The 17,325-nt window shown below is 36.5% G+C and overlaps 1 protein-coding gene across 7 annotated transcripts in view; it reads right to left on the bottom strand.

The window, feature by feature from the left end:
• UNC13C (unc-13 homolog C) overlaps nt 1–17,325 on the bottom strand; it is a 586,284-nt gene that overhangs the window by 275,467 nt on the left and 293,492 nt on the right. For all 7 annotated transcript variants that reach the window (XM_077881171.1, XM_077881173.1, XM_077881169.1 and 4 more), the window contains 2 exons: nt 16,408–16,523; nt 14,404–14,567 (listed from right to left, as the gene is read on the bottom strand). In XM_077881171.1, coding sequence (XP_077737297.1) covers nt 14,404–14,567; nt 16,408–16,523 — 280 coding nt within the window. The remainder of the gene's footprint in view (nt 1–14,403; nt 14,568–16,407; nt 16,524–17,325) is intronic.

The following is a 17,325-nucleotide window of genomic DNA, read 5'->3' as shown; positions in this document are numbered from 1 at the left end:
TTCATCCATTTTTATATTAAACACATCTGGCTAGAGTACTCTCCTTGCAATAACTACATTTTTGCTATCTCTCTGGAACTATTTTTCATGGCAGGAATCTAGACTTGATTTAATGTTCCTGGTATAAAATATGCATACTCTAAGAGGACACACATTAAACACTAATTTTCCCATGTAAGAGAAAGTGCTATTACAAAGGTGTCCATTGGCTAGAGGAAGTTAGGAGGTCTGGAGGACACAGGTTCAAAGGCTGATTTAAATCTGCTAATAATAAGCCCACAGAGGAGAAATCAGAGGGAAATGTCTGAGTCAAGGTCTTGAGGATTAGAGTTCATGTAATGGCCATGGAAGAGTCAAGAGTTTAGTGTCGCTAGATTTTGGTTCAATAAATATTTATTTAACATGTCTAAATGTGAGATACTATGTTAGGCATTAGGTGTTTAGTAATGAATCTATTTACAGACTAATGGGAGAATCAGTCACAGAAGAAATGTAATACAGTTATACAAAAGTTATGAGAAAGAAAAGCCAAACAGAGTGCCAAGGAAGAGTAAGTTAGAGTGTGCATATTGTGCCCTGATGGATCTCAAAGCAGGGCTGTGTTAAGGGTTGATGCATGACTCAGAAATAGCCAAACCAAGCACAGGGCTTATTGTCACCAATAGGTAAAAGATGTATTCTGGGGAATAGAATAATAAAAACCAAGGCACAATGTGGAAAATAAAATATTGTGTACAGTGAACCCTAGCAATTTTAGGTTGGTAGAGCCCAGATTTCCCAGAGAATATTCTATGCTTGGTCAGACCAAAGACAGGGTTAGAGAGTGTGTAGGAGAGTCTCATGAAATATGTTAGGCAAATTGGACCTATATTGTAGATCAGATTATTTTCAAACAAAACCCAAAATCTTAAGAGTCAATGTAGGAAAAAAATATATATATCTTCAAGGAACTCTAGCTGTTTATATGGATAGAAAGTACCATCAACAGAGTTGAATTTTAAATAGATTAACTTGGTGGGGAGCAGACTTTAGAAGGATGGTTTGAAAGAAGGTGAGACTGGAGAGTCCGGTTAGGAGGCTATCTAGGGAAGAGATGGTGGGTGTCTGAACTAGGGCAGTGACTACAGAAATATGGAGGAGGGAATGAATTTGAAAACACTGAGAGAAGAGAAACTGCCAGGACTTGGTGACTGGTGAGGAATGAGAAGTCGGGAAGAGAAATGGTTAAGTTCCAAGGTTTCAGTTTGGGTAACTGGTACCTTTGCCAAATGAGCTAGGACCTAAAAAGGAGAAAGAAATTATGAGGTAGGGATCATGTGTTCGGTTGGGTTGAACCCAAGGTAGCTTGCAGAGCTTTTACATAGGAATGTCTGCCAGGTTACTGGATATCTGAACTGGACACTTAGATGTGGGGGTCACCAACATGTCAGAGTCAGTCAAAACCAGGAGGAAGGATAACATCGTCCAGGAAGATTATGTAGCCAGAAAAGAGAAATGCCAGGGTGTGGAACCTGGAAACACCAATATGCAAGGGACTAGTGAAAGAAAAAAAAAAAAAAGAGTGAATTCTATGACTGAGGCCAAATGGAAAAAAAAAAAAAAAAAAAAAGCCAGATGGGTAAAAGGAAAGGCAGGCTACTAGAATCAGAGAAACCATGAGAATGGGAGATTTGTACATAAAGGGTGATTGATGTTGTTGGGTGCAGTGAGAAAATCTTAGGAGGACAGAAAACAAACTGTTAGACTTGACAAACACACATCACTGTGACCTTCACAAGATGTTAGTGGAATGACAGGAGTTTGCATGAAGAGGAAACAGGATGAAAAGTGAGGAGGTGCTGGGGGCCACCCAGGTAAAGTGCTGGTCAAGGCCAGATTCTGTTGGTCACAAGCTAAGGAGTTTCCAAATTCTCACATGGACTATATGAAGTTGTGGAGATTCTTGCAGAGGGGACTGACATTATCAGAAAAATTTGGGAGGATGACTCTGAAGTGGTATAAAGATAAATTGAAATGAGTAGGTACTGGAAGCAGGAAAAAACAATTTGGGAAGATATAGGAGCAAAAAATGACACTTCTGCCTTGCTTCCAAAATGACTAAGCACTTCACACACCACAGTCAGAAGGAGAAAATAATCTTGAGATAGTCTAAAACTCACACGCATCTTGAGATAATCTAAAACTCACAGAATCACACTGTTTTTGAGCTCCAAGATTAAAAAAAAAACCCTCAAATATTTTTCTGAAACCTAAAGTTTCTAACAAAACAATCTTGAACTTGATTTTACTCATGTTATATCTGAAAATTTATTATGACCTCTTAAAATATGAACACCAGTTTAGTGTCCCACCAAGAACAGCACAAGAATTCCATGGAAACTAGGTCATCTTAGGTATGTTATGTTTTTGCTTTGTTTTGTTAGTGCTTTGGAGTCTGACTCCCTCCCTGCTTGCTGTAATTAAACATTTTTTCTTTTCTATTTTTTTTCCTTAAAAGGAATAAATAGAAGATTTATTTCTATTAGGGAGAGAAAGAGATTGAGAGAGAAGAAATGCAGGGACACAAGGACAGTGGAAGAGGGAGAGAGAGAATCCCTAGCAGACTCCTCGCTGAGCACAGAACAGGACATGGAGCTCGATCTTATGACCCTGAGATCATGACCTGAGCCAAAATCAAGAGTCAGACACTCAAATGACTGAGCCACCCAGGCACCCCCTAATAGTTTTTCTTTCTTAAAGTCACAGAGCAAGTAAGGTGATTCAGGATTGGAGTTCAGGCAATTTACGTTCAAAACCATCTCTCTATATTTCACTTAACTTATCCTCCTCTTCTCTACAGTGTTGTGTATTACTTATACATGCATCTGCTTCCTTCAGCATGTGTTTAGTTCATGCTTGGTTATTATCTTATTCAGCCTTCCAGTAGCATAGTATTTTCTTCCACACAGGAGTTGACCAATGTTTATTAATGAAAACAAAACAATGTGAGCCAACGGTATTTATGTTGAGTTAGAGTATACAGGGCATGTGGTTGGATACCTTGAGTGTGGCAGTTTATCAAAACATATAGTTGCTTTATAAACATTTGTTGAAGTGCATAGCAGTTAATAGTAATGATAACAATAACTTTGAAGGTTAATAACATTCTGCTTATAACCGCTGTATATTTTAAATTTTCTAGAGCATTAGGCATATATTCATCTTAGAGGATAGACAATTATTTTGCTTTCTGATTTAAATTTAATTGAGATGATTTCTTGGGTATTAATATTATTTTTAAATATTTTATTTATTTATTCATGAGAGAGATTGAAGCAGAGACACAGGCAGAAGGAGAAACAGGCTCCATGCAGGGAGCCTGAAGTGGGACTCGATCTCTGGTCTCCAGGATCAGGCCCTGGGCTGAAGGCGGTGCTAAACCGCAGAGCCACCCGGGCTGCCCGATTTCTTGGGTATTATTAAAGGTAGGTAGCTACATATGATTCACTCACTCAAAACTTCCACTCAAAACTTCCTGGACATATCCAGGAAAAACAAAAAAGAATGTCAAGTCATAAAAGCATTTGAAATTAGAGTACTAGTCAAAGATTTCCCAGTATCCAGGAGGACTTTGCCTAATTTTAGGGCAGCCTGCTAGATTGAGAGATGTTCAGTGGCTGACTAGTGTTTTAGCTCCTAAAATATTAACCTGACTAGAGAGGAAATGGGGAGATATTTCTAGCAACATCACACTTTTTATGCTATATCTGAGATTGGGACCTAGGCTGCTGGCCAGTAAGGCTGTCAGCCACTTTCCTAATCCACACTAATGGCTTCTCAAGACAGTAAAGAGCTGTCTCTTATTTCCCGCACCAACTCACTATCTATTAAAGGGTATATAACTCTCAAGATTGTAAGACAGCAATGGAATAGGCAATGGGATTTGAAGCTAGTTAGAAAAAAAAGGGCAGAAAGAACACTGGCAACAGTATATCCTGGGGATATCCAGCAAGATAAGAATTCACAGCTAGTTTAGATTAGATGGGCGGGGGAGGGGAGGAGGCGGAATCCAGCTCTTATATTTGGAAAACCCATCAATAGAAGCAGGTTAAGTATCTTTCTCCAATCTAAAGGAAAGCTGTATTTAAATAAAGTCATGGGAAAGAGTGGAACACTTTTAGAGGCTCAGATTTCAGATTAAGGTCTTCAGGTGAATGCTGATAATTAACCCAGGTGGTCAACAAATACTGATTCAAAGGAACCCTGTAAGTTGCCAAACAATTAAGATGTAAACATCTTTACATATTATTTTAACATACACACTTGCATGCACACACATGCACATGTAGGTATAAAGCAGAAACAACCAAAAATCTGGCAGGAAATACTTATTAACTAAAAAGGTCACAAAGTTATCTCCATATAGGGCTAGAGATTTTTGTTATTTAGAAAATACATTTTGTATTTTTAAAATAATTTACCATTAGCATGCTTTATTATCCTAATCTATCCTAATATAGAAAAATCTATATAAAACAGATTTTAAATGTTGATTCAACTTTCGCCCTATTGTTGATTTTACAAGTCTCTTTGTAACATTCAGCATGAAACAAAGTAATCTAACATCCTTTAAAATTTCTCTTTGACTAAAGACAAAATTTCTTCATGTTTTTTTTTCTAAAGAAGTAACTTTAAAGTACTACATAATGTAAAAGTATATAAACTATATTATTCTTTAAAACATCATTAAACAAGATTTTTATAAAAGAAGTCAATAATGAATCACCCACAAAATGTTTTTACTTTCAAAGTTTATCATAGACCTTACCAGTTTCTGGTTAATGCAAAGTTGCAAAAAATTTACTATACAATTAATATAAAATATATACCACTTTGAATTCACTTAACAAAAATATATTGAGACTTAATTTTGACGGTATTAATGGAATGATTTTTCACTTATAATTTCTAAGGCAAAACAGGGATGAGAATAGTGAAGTTGTGGAAACCAAAGAAGGACAATGAGAAAAACCTGGCAGGTCACTTAATGATACTTTTCATTCCATTAGGCCTTTATATCAGTTGTGATATCAAATTAGCCTTACAATGGCATTTTTCTTAGGAAATAATTAAAATTGTAAGCAATAAAAGTTTCATTGTTTGTTACCTATACCTTTGAAAAAGGTATATAGATTCAAGTCATAAAAATGATTTCCTTAATTGACCAGAATTAATTGAACATGTCTCAATATGTCTAAAAATTTAAGATACAATGATGCGCCCTCTTAGAACTTACATTAAAATGATCTTCTTAAAATTAGTGACTGGGGAATTAATCAGGAGTTGTAATAATAAAATTAAAAGTTTAGGCATTTGGGGAAAAAAGTTTAAGCATTTGATATTAATTTTAAAAATAAAACACTGAAATTCAGAATTTCCAGGTCACTCTTATGAATTTAACCTCTTCCCTGATTGGTAAAAATACCGGTCTTCTTTTTTCTTTTTCTTTTTTTTTTTCTTTTAAGAAGGGAGGAGAGTGGAAGGGGGGAGGGAGGGAGGAAGAAGGGGAGAGAGGGGGAGAGAAGGAGGGAGAGAGATAATGAATATCTTAAGTGGACTCCACACCCAGCACAGAACCAGAAGTGGGCCTCAGTATTACAACTCTGAGATCATGACCTGAGCAGAAATCAACTAAACCAACTAATCAACTAAACCAACTGAGTCATCCAGGAGTCCCTACCTGTCCTTTTCTAGAAACTGTGACTAGGATCATGGTACACAAGAGGTACACATGGTACCTCTGGTACCAAACAATAGTCTACTTTGAACTTGCCATTTCACGTTAACTTTTAACCTAAATGATAAATGATTAGGCAGTCAGTATAATCAAGATAATAGTATGCATTAATGTACACATTTCTTAGATGATGGAAAGAGGAAAAGGGAAAAAAAGAGAAATTTCAAAGAAGGAGAAGTTTTAATCAGGATTAGTGGCTATATTTCTTGGAAGCCTTGAAAATATGGTAAACAAATTTTTTTTAGGTATGTGGGGTAGATGGAGAAATTCTGGGTGGCTAATTTAGAGTTACAGGTGCCATGGCATAGGCATAATTCACTCTAATCCTGTTCTGTGATCTTAGAAAAGTAATTTTATCACTCTTAGATTCAGTTTCTCCATCTTTGAAGTGAAGAGATCTAACCCTTCCAAGCTTTAATGTGCTACGCGTTTCTGAATACAGATAACAGGTTGTGTCCAGCCATAAACATTACTTCCTCTCACCATCAACATTTGATTCTACTGGAGCCCCTGGTTAATAGGGATGTCCAGAAAGCAGGGAACAGGGAGTCATCTGCAGGCATCCTTTGCTCTTTGGGAGTTTTTAGCTAACAGGCTTCTACACATTCTTCAATTTGCAAAGCACCTCCCTCTCACTTTATGTGTGGTAATTGCCAAGACAAAGTTTCTTGCTTCTAACCATCTCCTTGAAAATCAATTCCTTTTAAAGGCTGTAGTTTCAGTGCTACTTATATTGTTCTAGGAGGGAGAGGGAAAACAGGATTTAAAGTACATTTAGCAATTTAAAGTGACTGAATAGGGCAGCCCCGGTGGCGCAGTGGTTTAGTGCAGCCATCAGCCTGGGGTGTGATCCTGGAGACCCCGGGACTTGATCCTGGAGACCCCGGATCGAGTCCCACGTCAGGGCTCCTTGCATGGAGCCTGCTTCTCCCTCTGCCTGTGTCTCTGCTTCTCTCTCTGTGTGTGTGTCTCTCATGAATAAATAAATAAAATCTTTAAAAAAAAAAAAAAAAATAAAGTGACTGAATAGATCTTTGTTGCAAACAATTCCTTCAAAAAGTACACCTTCAAATAAAATAGGTCGAAAAGTGCTATTGTAATCTCTGAAACTGCTAACATTTCCCACACAGACACAATTGAAAACAATGGATTAATAATGTTTAAATCACCTGACTACTTTTTGAAGAAAATGGGGTTAGTGTCAAACCAATTTAACAAATGGAATTTCAGCTTTGTGGGAAAAGTTAGAGTAACAGACTTAAAAATGATGATGCTTAAATTGCCAATAATGACACAGTTACTGGCATGTTTTCAGCTAAAGCAATTGCTACAATATTATCAACCATTAATTCTCAAAGATTATTGGCAAAATGTTGGGGAGTCACATGTATTTCAAATAATACATCTGGATTCAGCTTACTTGCTATTGTTTTGTAGACATCAATGTGGAGGGGGAGGGGAAGGACAATCACCTAACTCATCTGCCTTTTCAGTGACACTCTGGAATCACATCATCTTGTGGTTTTCAAGGGATTAAAATGCCTTTGATTTAAAAGATTTCAAGATCATTTTTTTTCTTAATAAAAATAAATGATTGGAAAGAAGTACCATAAAGATGACAATAGTTTTTAGAACCTTTGGAGATGGCAGAGAAACCATACAAGATGAAAGGAAAGATTATCCGTATTCCAAATGGTAGAAATACACTAAAATAGCATTTATTACGTTTGCTCCCTAGAATTCAAAGTAGCATGCATTTCAGTGATGGCACACATGCTTGTCACCTAAAAGGGTCAAACATTTAAGGATCCACTTTTGGCAAAAAGCATCATAATTTTTCACGGATGCTATGGATTACTTGAACTCAGCTGTAGAGGCTTTGAATGTGAAGGCAGCGGTGGGAGACAGGAAAGTAATGAAACGCACAAGGTTTGGAGGAATGGTGGAAGTTGAAGAACAGGTAAGGCTGGGACCCTTAGGCTGACCATTAGCTTTCTCTGACACCTCTCCTCATCTATGTCTGGGTTTGGTCGCTTTATGTCTGTGCTCTTACAGTACCCATGTATATCTCGATTATGCTGTCTTTTTGTTATTTCTTCTTCCTCTGTGATCTCGATTAGCTCACTGAAGCAAGAGGTATCTTCTACTGCTGTATCCCAAATCCCTGTATAAGTCCTCATACTTAAATACTCAGAATGTCTATCAAATAAATGAATTGTATCTTCTGGAATAGGGACTCCCTGAAACACCAGATCTTGCCTTCTTCTTTGGTAATGTATCCCTTAGTGCCTAGAAAACTCCTTGGCACATGGGAGGTCCTCAATAAATATTTCTTGCAGGAATGAGTGATTCATTCATCAATTAAGCAGCACTCTCCTCAGAAAGCAGGATCATGATTCAAGCATAGACTAGTGCCTTTAAAATAAACTGTATCCCCATAGTTCTAGTTCAAATATAAATTCAATTGAGAGCGCCAGTACCAAAGTAAAGGTTGTTAAGGACACCAAAGTGAAAAGTACTGACTTAATGCTTTTCTCATTTGGTATTACGGATGCATGACCATAGTCTAACAAAATCTTAGACTTGGTAAGACTCCTGGGGTTTCATTTTATAATAAATGAAAGACTCATTAAACACCCAGTTAAAATATATTTGTTTGACAGAAATTACCTCCAAAGGACAATTTAATCCCTGATGCTGACATGGAATTCCCTGCACGTGTTTAGGGGTGAATGGTAGGTATGTCAGAACATTTTTAAGAGTGTATATTTTTGCATAGAAGGACTCCCAAAATTCTTATGATGAACATAGATGTTGGGGCCAGGCGGGAAGGGAAACTCCTCAAGATGGTGGATACGCCAAAATGGCTGAGGTTCCTGTCACCACCTCCACTTGGGACGCCAATGGACCAATGACCTGCTGACAGCTTGAGCAGACCCTTACACTTCTCCTTTGGACTTCCCCAACCGAACCCAATGCCCTTCAAACCCCAGAGGAGGAAGTCACCTTTGGTCGAATTGCAATCCTTCCTTTGCATAGTGAGGGTCACTCTGACTGGTTGGATTGCAATCCTTCCTTTGCATATGAGCCAACCAATAGGAAACCGTTCTGCCTTACAACGTTATGTAAACCCCCTACCACCTTGTCTTGGCGCGACTTCCTCGACTCACTCTCTTTCCCCCGTGAGTCGTGGAACCTCGCCCGAGGGTGCCTGCAATAAAATCTGTTCTTGGACCCTCGCTTGCCTTGGCGGTCTCATTTCCATCTAGTTACTAAAAAAACTTAACAACAGACTCTATGCTCAGCATCATGATGCAAAATATATAAAATGATGAACTTCTTTGGAAAGGAAACACTTTCATTACTACTGTCATATATCAGAAAATTACCTTTTTTTTTTTTTTTTTTTTTTTAGATGGATGGTTGAATTTACCATGTGGGAACAAATCCTCCTGGTCCTTGATCAATCGCTTGTCCAAATAGGAAAACTGTGATCGCCTTTCTCATGAATGTTCCCAAACAAAAAGTACATTTTTTAATGCAACAAATAGGGCTAATAAATTGTACCCTCACAGAAAATGTTTTGTGGTAAAAAGGAGAGAGCACTTGTAATAAGCAGGAGGTACCTTAGAGGACTGGGAAGTTCAGTATTAATGTTCAGATTATTTACCAGCAGAATAGATTCAGCCTCCTTCTTATGATGAGAAATACACAAGAAGAAAATTTAATAATGTACATCCAGACTCTCTGGCTTAATACACAGTTCCCAAATCTATCTGCTCCAAATCCATCTTCAAAGAAATGGGAGTATGCTTAAAAGAAACCAGGCAATCTCTACTAAAAACAGGAAGATTATAAGGTTACCTGGGGATTTGGCTAAGCAAAAGGAGTCTTTAAATATCAAAAGAAACTGAGCTTTGATTTTTTTTTTGATCAAATCGTATCTAGGAAAGCCCACAGAAATTAAGCAGTTTTGTCCTTTCCCAAATTTGCAAATGTCCTTACTAGGTAGACAGGATATCCGTTTCTTCTTTGAAGCTTAGTTCCCTAATCTTGTGTTTTTAAAATTAAGGGAAATACTTCTGAGGTAAGTTTGACATGTGTAGTTCTAGGTTTTGTTGTTATTGCTTGGTTAGTTTTCTCCATCCCCTGAAGCAAAGTTTCAAGATAACAGGTAAATACTACTGATTCAACAGGCAACCAACTAAAATTTGAAGATATAGTTGGTTATTCATAAACTCTTTTTTAAAAATTATGTTATTCATTGGTCAGCAATAGGAGTCATATTATAATTCAATTACAGGACGATCAATTGGAAAGTATGGTAGAAAAAAAATCTCTGAAAGTTATATTTCAACACCTAACAGAAGAATGTCAGTACTCTGAAATTTCTCCAAATTATTATAAATAATCAATATGGTATGCTTTAAAACACTTACAAGGTAAAATAGATACCTACACCAGCTTAATCTTTCAAGTTCCATTTTTTATGCTTTTGGCAATTGTGAACTTTTTTTTTTTAAGATTTATTTATTTGAGGGAGAGAGAGATTGAGGGAGAGAATGTGTGTGAATGAGGGGTGGGAGAAGGAGAGAGAGAATCCCAAGCAGACTCTCCGCTGAATGTGGAGTCCTATGCTGGGCTGGATTAAGACCCAGAGACTATGACCTGAGCTAAAACCAAGAGTAGGACATTTCACTGACAGCCACCCAGGAGCCCTGGCAATTGCGAACTTCTGACATGAAGAAATGTGCCAGGAGAAGTTGAGAATAAAGAGCTTCTACTTCTGATTCACTCAATTAAAAATATGTACAGAGTTTCTATCATGCACCTAGAATTTTTTATAAGGCAGTAATAAACATATAGCTATTGTATTCAAGATAGCAATTTGAAATCTTTGAACTGAATTCAAGCACCTCTCTAAGTGACACCAGTCTATTATCTCTCTCAAACTAGATTACACGTGTAATTATAATATTTGCATTTTGATATAAAATGAGTATGCGCATAGTTTTCTATAAAAACTGTTTCAATAACTAATGATCATCAATTAATAATAAATGAAGAGGGATCCCTGGGTGGCGCAGCGGTTTGGCTCCTGCCTTTGGCCCAGGGCGCGATCCTGGAGACCTGGGATCGAATCCCACATCAGGCTCCCGGTGCATGGAGCCTGCTTCTCCCTCTGCCTATGTCTCTGCCTCTCTCTCTCTCTCTCTCTGTGACTATCATAAATAAATAAAAATTAAAAAAAATAATAATAATAAATGAAGAGATCATATTTATGTTTGTAGTCAAATTTTTTTTAGGAGTTATCCAACTGTCAAACAACAGAAATATTTTTTATTCTGGTGAGATGCTAAAACTCGTACTATCAAAACAAAATTGCACTGGACATCATGAAATAGGCCAGAAAGATTTTATTCAAGGGTGTGCAATAGGGAAGAGAAATCAGAATTCAGTCCAAACTCAACTCCACTGAAATGACAGATGGGGATATTTTTAAGTGCTGAATTGGAAGGGGGATGAAGTGGAGGTTTTAAGAACTGGAGTTGGGAGAATCCTAGTTACCTGTGTTTGCTAATTGACGTTAACCAAAGAAAAGATACATTTTCTCTTGTACTCATACCCTGAAATAGTATTACAACTTGGAGAAAGGCACCTGTCCAAGTTAGGCTCCTAACCCCTACCCCGCCCCACCTACAGAGACTGGGACCAGGGGCCTATACTCCTCCTTGATTATTGTATTTGAGAGAGATGCCTCCCAGGTCCTTGAGAAAGCTACTCCTGGGTTGTAAAACTGACAAGAGGCTTTTGAAAAATTTATAATTCAAAGAATTTACCATTACAAGTTTTCTAAAGTAAATGCTATAAGAAAAGGGAGGTCAGGGACCTCTGGGTTTAACCCTTCTGGATTCTGTAAGGGTCAAGGTGAGAGGGAGGTTAGGGGCCTAGAGGCAAGAAAGAGTCTGTAAAGTTTTATCAAGTTGAGGGAAATGTTAAGGCCATCTCGGTCAGTACTCAAAAGCTGAAAGAAATATTTAACAAATAAAAATATCAATATAAAATCAAATGTATAACCAGAAGTAGATATGATATAGTTGGTCCTTGAACAATACAGGGCTTAGAGTCACTGACTCCTGCACAGTCAAAAATCCACATATAACTTTTGACTCTAAAAAACTTAACCACAAGCCTACAATTGACTGGGAGCCTTATTTACCAGTCATATCAATAGTCATAAACACACATTTTGTGTGTTTGATGTATATGTGCCCTTAGAATAAGCTAGAGAAAATCTGAGAAAATCATAAGGAAGAGAAGAAATACGTTTACAGTACGTAAAAAAAAAAAAAAAAAAAAAACAACAACAACAAAAAACTATAATCTAGAAGTAGACCCTCAATGGGTCAACTACATAATCTACTGCATTTTGTCATCATCAAAGTGCATTTCTCAATTTATCACCAAGATAGAAGACATTTTCCCCTCTTATGCCTATCTGCCTTGCTCTCATTCTTTAGACCAAAAGTTAGCCATCTAAGGCCATAGCCAAGCCCAGCCTATTGTTTTTGTATGTGTGTTGCTTTTGTTTTTGCTTTTGTTTTTGTCAGTATATAGCCATGCCCATTTGTTTACTTAATACCTATGGCTGTTTTTGCACTTGGAGTGCAGGATGAGCAGTTGTGTCAGAGACTATAGGCCCCACAAAGCTAAAAATACTTATTGTAAGGCCCTTTGTAATTATGAGTTCACATGCAGGTCACTTGATACCAAGGAAGTATCCAAAAGTATTTTATTGTTACTGTTTACTTAGGTTAAAGGCAAGAGAAAAATACAAGTGATAAATGAATGAAGGATGATTCTTCTCTTTTAAACTGTCATACAGTTAATCCTTTTTCTATATTAACATGATTATGCTTCTCAGAATATAGGAAGCATGGCAAAGAAGTAATGTGACATCAGCTCATAGAGATATTTTGGGATAAATTTAACTTGATCATTTCTTTTATTGGCACTATTTCCAGAAGCAGTCTTCTTGTTGCTGTTGTTTGGTTGTTGTCGTTTTTAACATAGCTTCCTTCTCACAGAATAGTTCATTTATTTTAGACTGTTAATCATAGTTGCATTTTTACTGTGCTCAAATCTGATACTAGGTAGTCTGAATTATAGCCATTGACATGGGACAGGGGAGATGACAAAGTCACAGACTCCATTATGGCTGTCCAATTACAAAATAGGTTGCCTGAAAAGCAATATGCTGTTGCTGCATGCAAATAAGCAGAGGGATGATGACCACAGTAATGGATGCAGCAATAGGGTTTCTGATTTGGAGAGAGGTTCAACTACATGACCTCTAACTTTCTTTTTACCTCTATAATCTCTAAGTCTTTATTATTTAGATTTAGGACACTGTCAACCAAAAAAGCATACAATTCATAAAAAAATCTAAATGTAGTCTTACATATTCTGCTCTAGAATTATAACTAGTGATTAAATGCTAAGAACAGTAAACTTGGAAGAAGAGCATTGATTTTGGTCCAATCCACATCCATCATTCAGATGGTTGCAAATGACTCATGATCTGGGTCTGCATCTTTGATTGACATGAAAATATGATCCGATCATTAATATGAAAGTACAGTTTTCTAATATATATACATAAGTAGTTTACATATTATATATGGTATATAACTGAACAGTATGCATTTATACACTTAGACTAGGTTTCAAACAGTATACTGTGGGCAAGGTACAACCCAATTCTAAACCCTTACTGAAACTCCTCAGTAAAGGTCTGTATAGTCACTTCTATAGAACCACATTTACTGGGGCACCTGGGTGGCTCAGCAGTTGAGCGTCTACGCCTTCGGCCCAGGGCATGATCCCGGAGACCTAGGATCGAGTCCCATGGCAGGCTCCCTGCACGGAGCCTGCTTCTCCCTCTGCCTGTGCCTCTGCCTCTCTCTGTGTGTCTCTCATGAATAAATAAATAAAATCTTAAAAAAAAAAAAGAACCACATTTACTGCAGAATGTATGTTCTCAATAAATCTTAGTTTTGCTGAATTAGCAGCACTGATAGAAATATAGAAAGGAAGAATATATCCTATGGTTTGGGTCAAGACACTGTAATAGCTTTGGATATATCTCTGACATTAACAGACTGTGAAGTTGGGCAGTGCACTTCAATCATCAGGTTTTAGTTTTCTCAGATATCAAGTAGGGCATTGGTTCTCAAACTTTAGAGTTTATGAGACCCATCGGGAGGACTGATTAAAACACAGATCACTGGGACCCACTTTGAGAATTTCTGACTCAGTAGGTTTGGGGTAGGTAGGATAGAGATTTTGCAATTTTAAGTTCCAAGGTATTGCTAACACTGTTTCCCAATAGAGAACACTCTAAGAACAAAGTAAGGTTGGGGAAGATGGTAGTAGTGAATTGTCAAATCCTTAACACTTTAGAGCTGTGTGAGAGAGTAGCCAGAATAAATAGGTTCATTCATATGTAACTGACTTTATAATTAAAATTTCATTTGAATTAGAAGAATGGAGATGAATGCTTTTCTTACATTTTCTTTAGATTTCAACAGAGATTTTTGAATATGTACATGTTCTAGAGTACTTACGTCATAGCTTGATAAATGGATTCAATCCCGTAACGCATGGCAAATTCATCAACTATTTCTTGGGAAGCATCATCAAAGAAAACTTTCCAGGCTTCCTCCCCTTTGACCTCTGGGATTTTCACTCCACCATTAGACTTCACTTCAGTCAAGTAATGGAACAGATTCTAAAAGTAAGTGGTTTTCAATTGTTCAGTAATTCCTCAGAATAGGCCAGAAATATGTAAATGTAACTCTCGGTAATTTATATTTGCATTGTGATTGCATCTAATGTTTCATCAGCATATAGAAGCAATAGGAATATATTGGGTTTTTATTCTAACTCACCTCATATTTATGCAAATTGGTTTTATTTCTGCCTAGGCATACAAAGAATCAATGATTCAAATGTTTCATATTTATCAATTCATTGTAGTAGGAAGTTTTTGCATTTCTACATGCTAGAACATTTTTGCACTCATGGGCTCAGAGAAAATTATAGGGCCCTGGATGAGTAATGTGTTTTTAGCTATGTTAATACAGAATTTTAGTGTGTAAAGGGCTTTGACTGTGAAATGGTAGAAGTCGGGACAATGAATTGAGATTACAAGTGAATGAGAAGTTTGTAATGAAATAAAAATCACTACATACAATTTCTTGTTTAGGAATATTGGGAAGTATTGGGAAATAACAAGTTTGGGAACTGCTACATGGATGCAGCCTGGGTCCTTTCTCAGGTTTTATTCTTTTTGGTTCTTGGACTAGCAGAAAAGGATTCTAAAAAGCAAAGAATAATGCTGTTCCTCTGATCCCAAATATTTTCTGCCCAAACTGAAAGACCAGAGTTGGCTCTCCATCTCGCCAGCTCAGGGAGTTCACTGATTTGAAAACTGAACGACCTTTTCTAAAGGAATAATATCACTGGCTAAATTGGAGTCAGGAAATTAAGTCTAGGTCCTATATCTAATTATGTGCAATGTATATATGATTTAAATACTGTTCCCCTTTCCCCCTTTAGTAAAATGGAAGTGCAAATAATTCCACATATACATTTTCATAGATACATTTAGGGAAAATTGCATGCAAAGAGCAAATATTCTCTGTTATCTTTTTCTATTTTGGGAAGATACTTTCTTCTTTACCTCTCTGAACATGGGGAAAGGTACATTCTTCAGCTTTACTTCATATTTTCTGATACATGCGACAAGTGTCATTTGTATCAAAGAGAAAGGCTTTGTGGACAACTCTAAGCTCTGAGATGCAAAGCATTCAATAGAAACCCAAGATTATATTTCTCAGTATATCTACACTGAGGTGAATCTGCCCTTTGGATTCAAATTGGGTAGTCTCAAACACTAAGCCAACCAAGCCCTACTTTTGGGGTGAATACATTCTCTACTATCCTTGGTAGTAAGGACATTTTGATACTCTCCATTCCCAACATGTTTGTGGAATCAGTAATTAAAATGGAGGATGGTTCAGTATGTATGAAGCTCTTTGTTACTCTAGAAAAAGAAAAAAAAAGCAATCATTGCTTTTACACTGGCTACCAAAAAACATTGATGCAATATCAACATTTTTGTATTTCTAATACTCCCAACTATATCTTCAATAAAATCTGAACACTAACTCACTGTTCTCAAAAATAATATTTGGATACGTTCCTGCATTACTAACATACTATATGTTTAATGCTTCCAAAATATTTGTCATGGCTTATTTTTTTAACAAATGCCTTTGATGTTTTTCTTCCTCCTCAGTCTACTTATTCATCATCATCTTATTGCCATTTTTGTTAATACCTGCCTCACGTGTCTGTTCTGACTCTCAGTAGAAGACATCTGCTCACTCTTCAGAGAGTAATACATAGGCTGTATGATATCACATGCTATATTACAGGATCAGAACTCTAGGAACAACTCTACAAACCTAATTCAATTATACTTCTAAACCAAAAGCTTGTTGTATGATCCATAAAGACCTATTTCTTTTCTAGATTTTATTATTAATACAATTCAATTCACTTACCTCATGTAAACATGTATATTGTATATGATATGGGGCAACCTTCTCCTCTCCTTTTATTTCCACATTGATTTTCAATCTAATGGCTCCAGACACAGCTGACTTATCTGTCCGTTTCTCTGATAAAACAAAAAAAGTAATTGGTCATTTTTGAAAATACCATATTTCTTATAGAATTTCTCAAAAGCTTTAAAAAAGGCTTACATTGCTAAAAGCCACTTTTCTAGATCAGGTTTGATTATTAACTAGCCATTAAGACCCTGGTAAACACAATTTAAAATAATGTGCCTATTATGTCACTAATCCTCAAATTGCATTACAGATACTTCAAATGAAAAAGCTTCATCAGGAGACCTTGCCATTCTGATACAAATTTCTGTGTACTTGATCAGTTTATCAATGAAATTGCTCAGGCAATTAAAAGAAAGATAACTTAAAAATACAATTACCCAGAAAACTATTTTATCTAAAAGCTTTCACTTCTCTTTCTATGCTTGAAAAGAGGAGTCAAAGCTCTAACAATGATAACAACAAAAATTGTTCATAGTTTTCTTTACCAGTGATTCTTAAAGACCTACAGTCTATGGCCTGGGTTTACTAATGTGTTGAATTAACTGTATATTTGGACAAAATCAATATGTAGTCAATTCAATCAAATAATGTATATGTGTGTTCAGTATGAACTAATAAGTAGTTTTAAAAGAAAAAAAAGCATAATCACTAAGTCCCTAGAATTTGAATGTACATAGGGGACTCACATTTGATATCTGCTTCATAGATGAAATAAAGAAGCAACCTGACCCATTTCACAAATAAAACACAAGGAGGTAGAGTGACAGAGAAGGTGGTAAAAACTTATTGACCCTCTTCTAAGTATAACTGTATTTATAGTCATAAAAGATGCAGTTAAATCATGAAGTC

The sequence above is a fragment of the Canis aureus genome, chromosome 32 (assembly GCF_053574225.1).
Source record: "Canis aureus isolate CA01 chromosome 32, VMU_Caureus_v.1.0, whole genome shotgun sequence".
NCBI lineage: Eukaryota > Metazoa > Chordata > Mammalia > Carnivora > Canidae > Canis > Canis aureus.
This window is presented reverse-complemented; position numbering and strand designations above follow the sequence as displayed.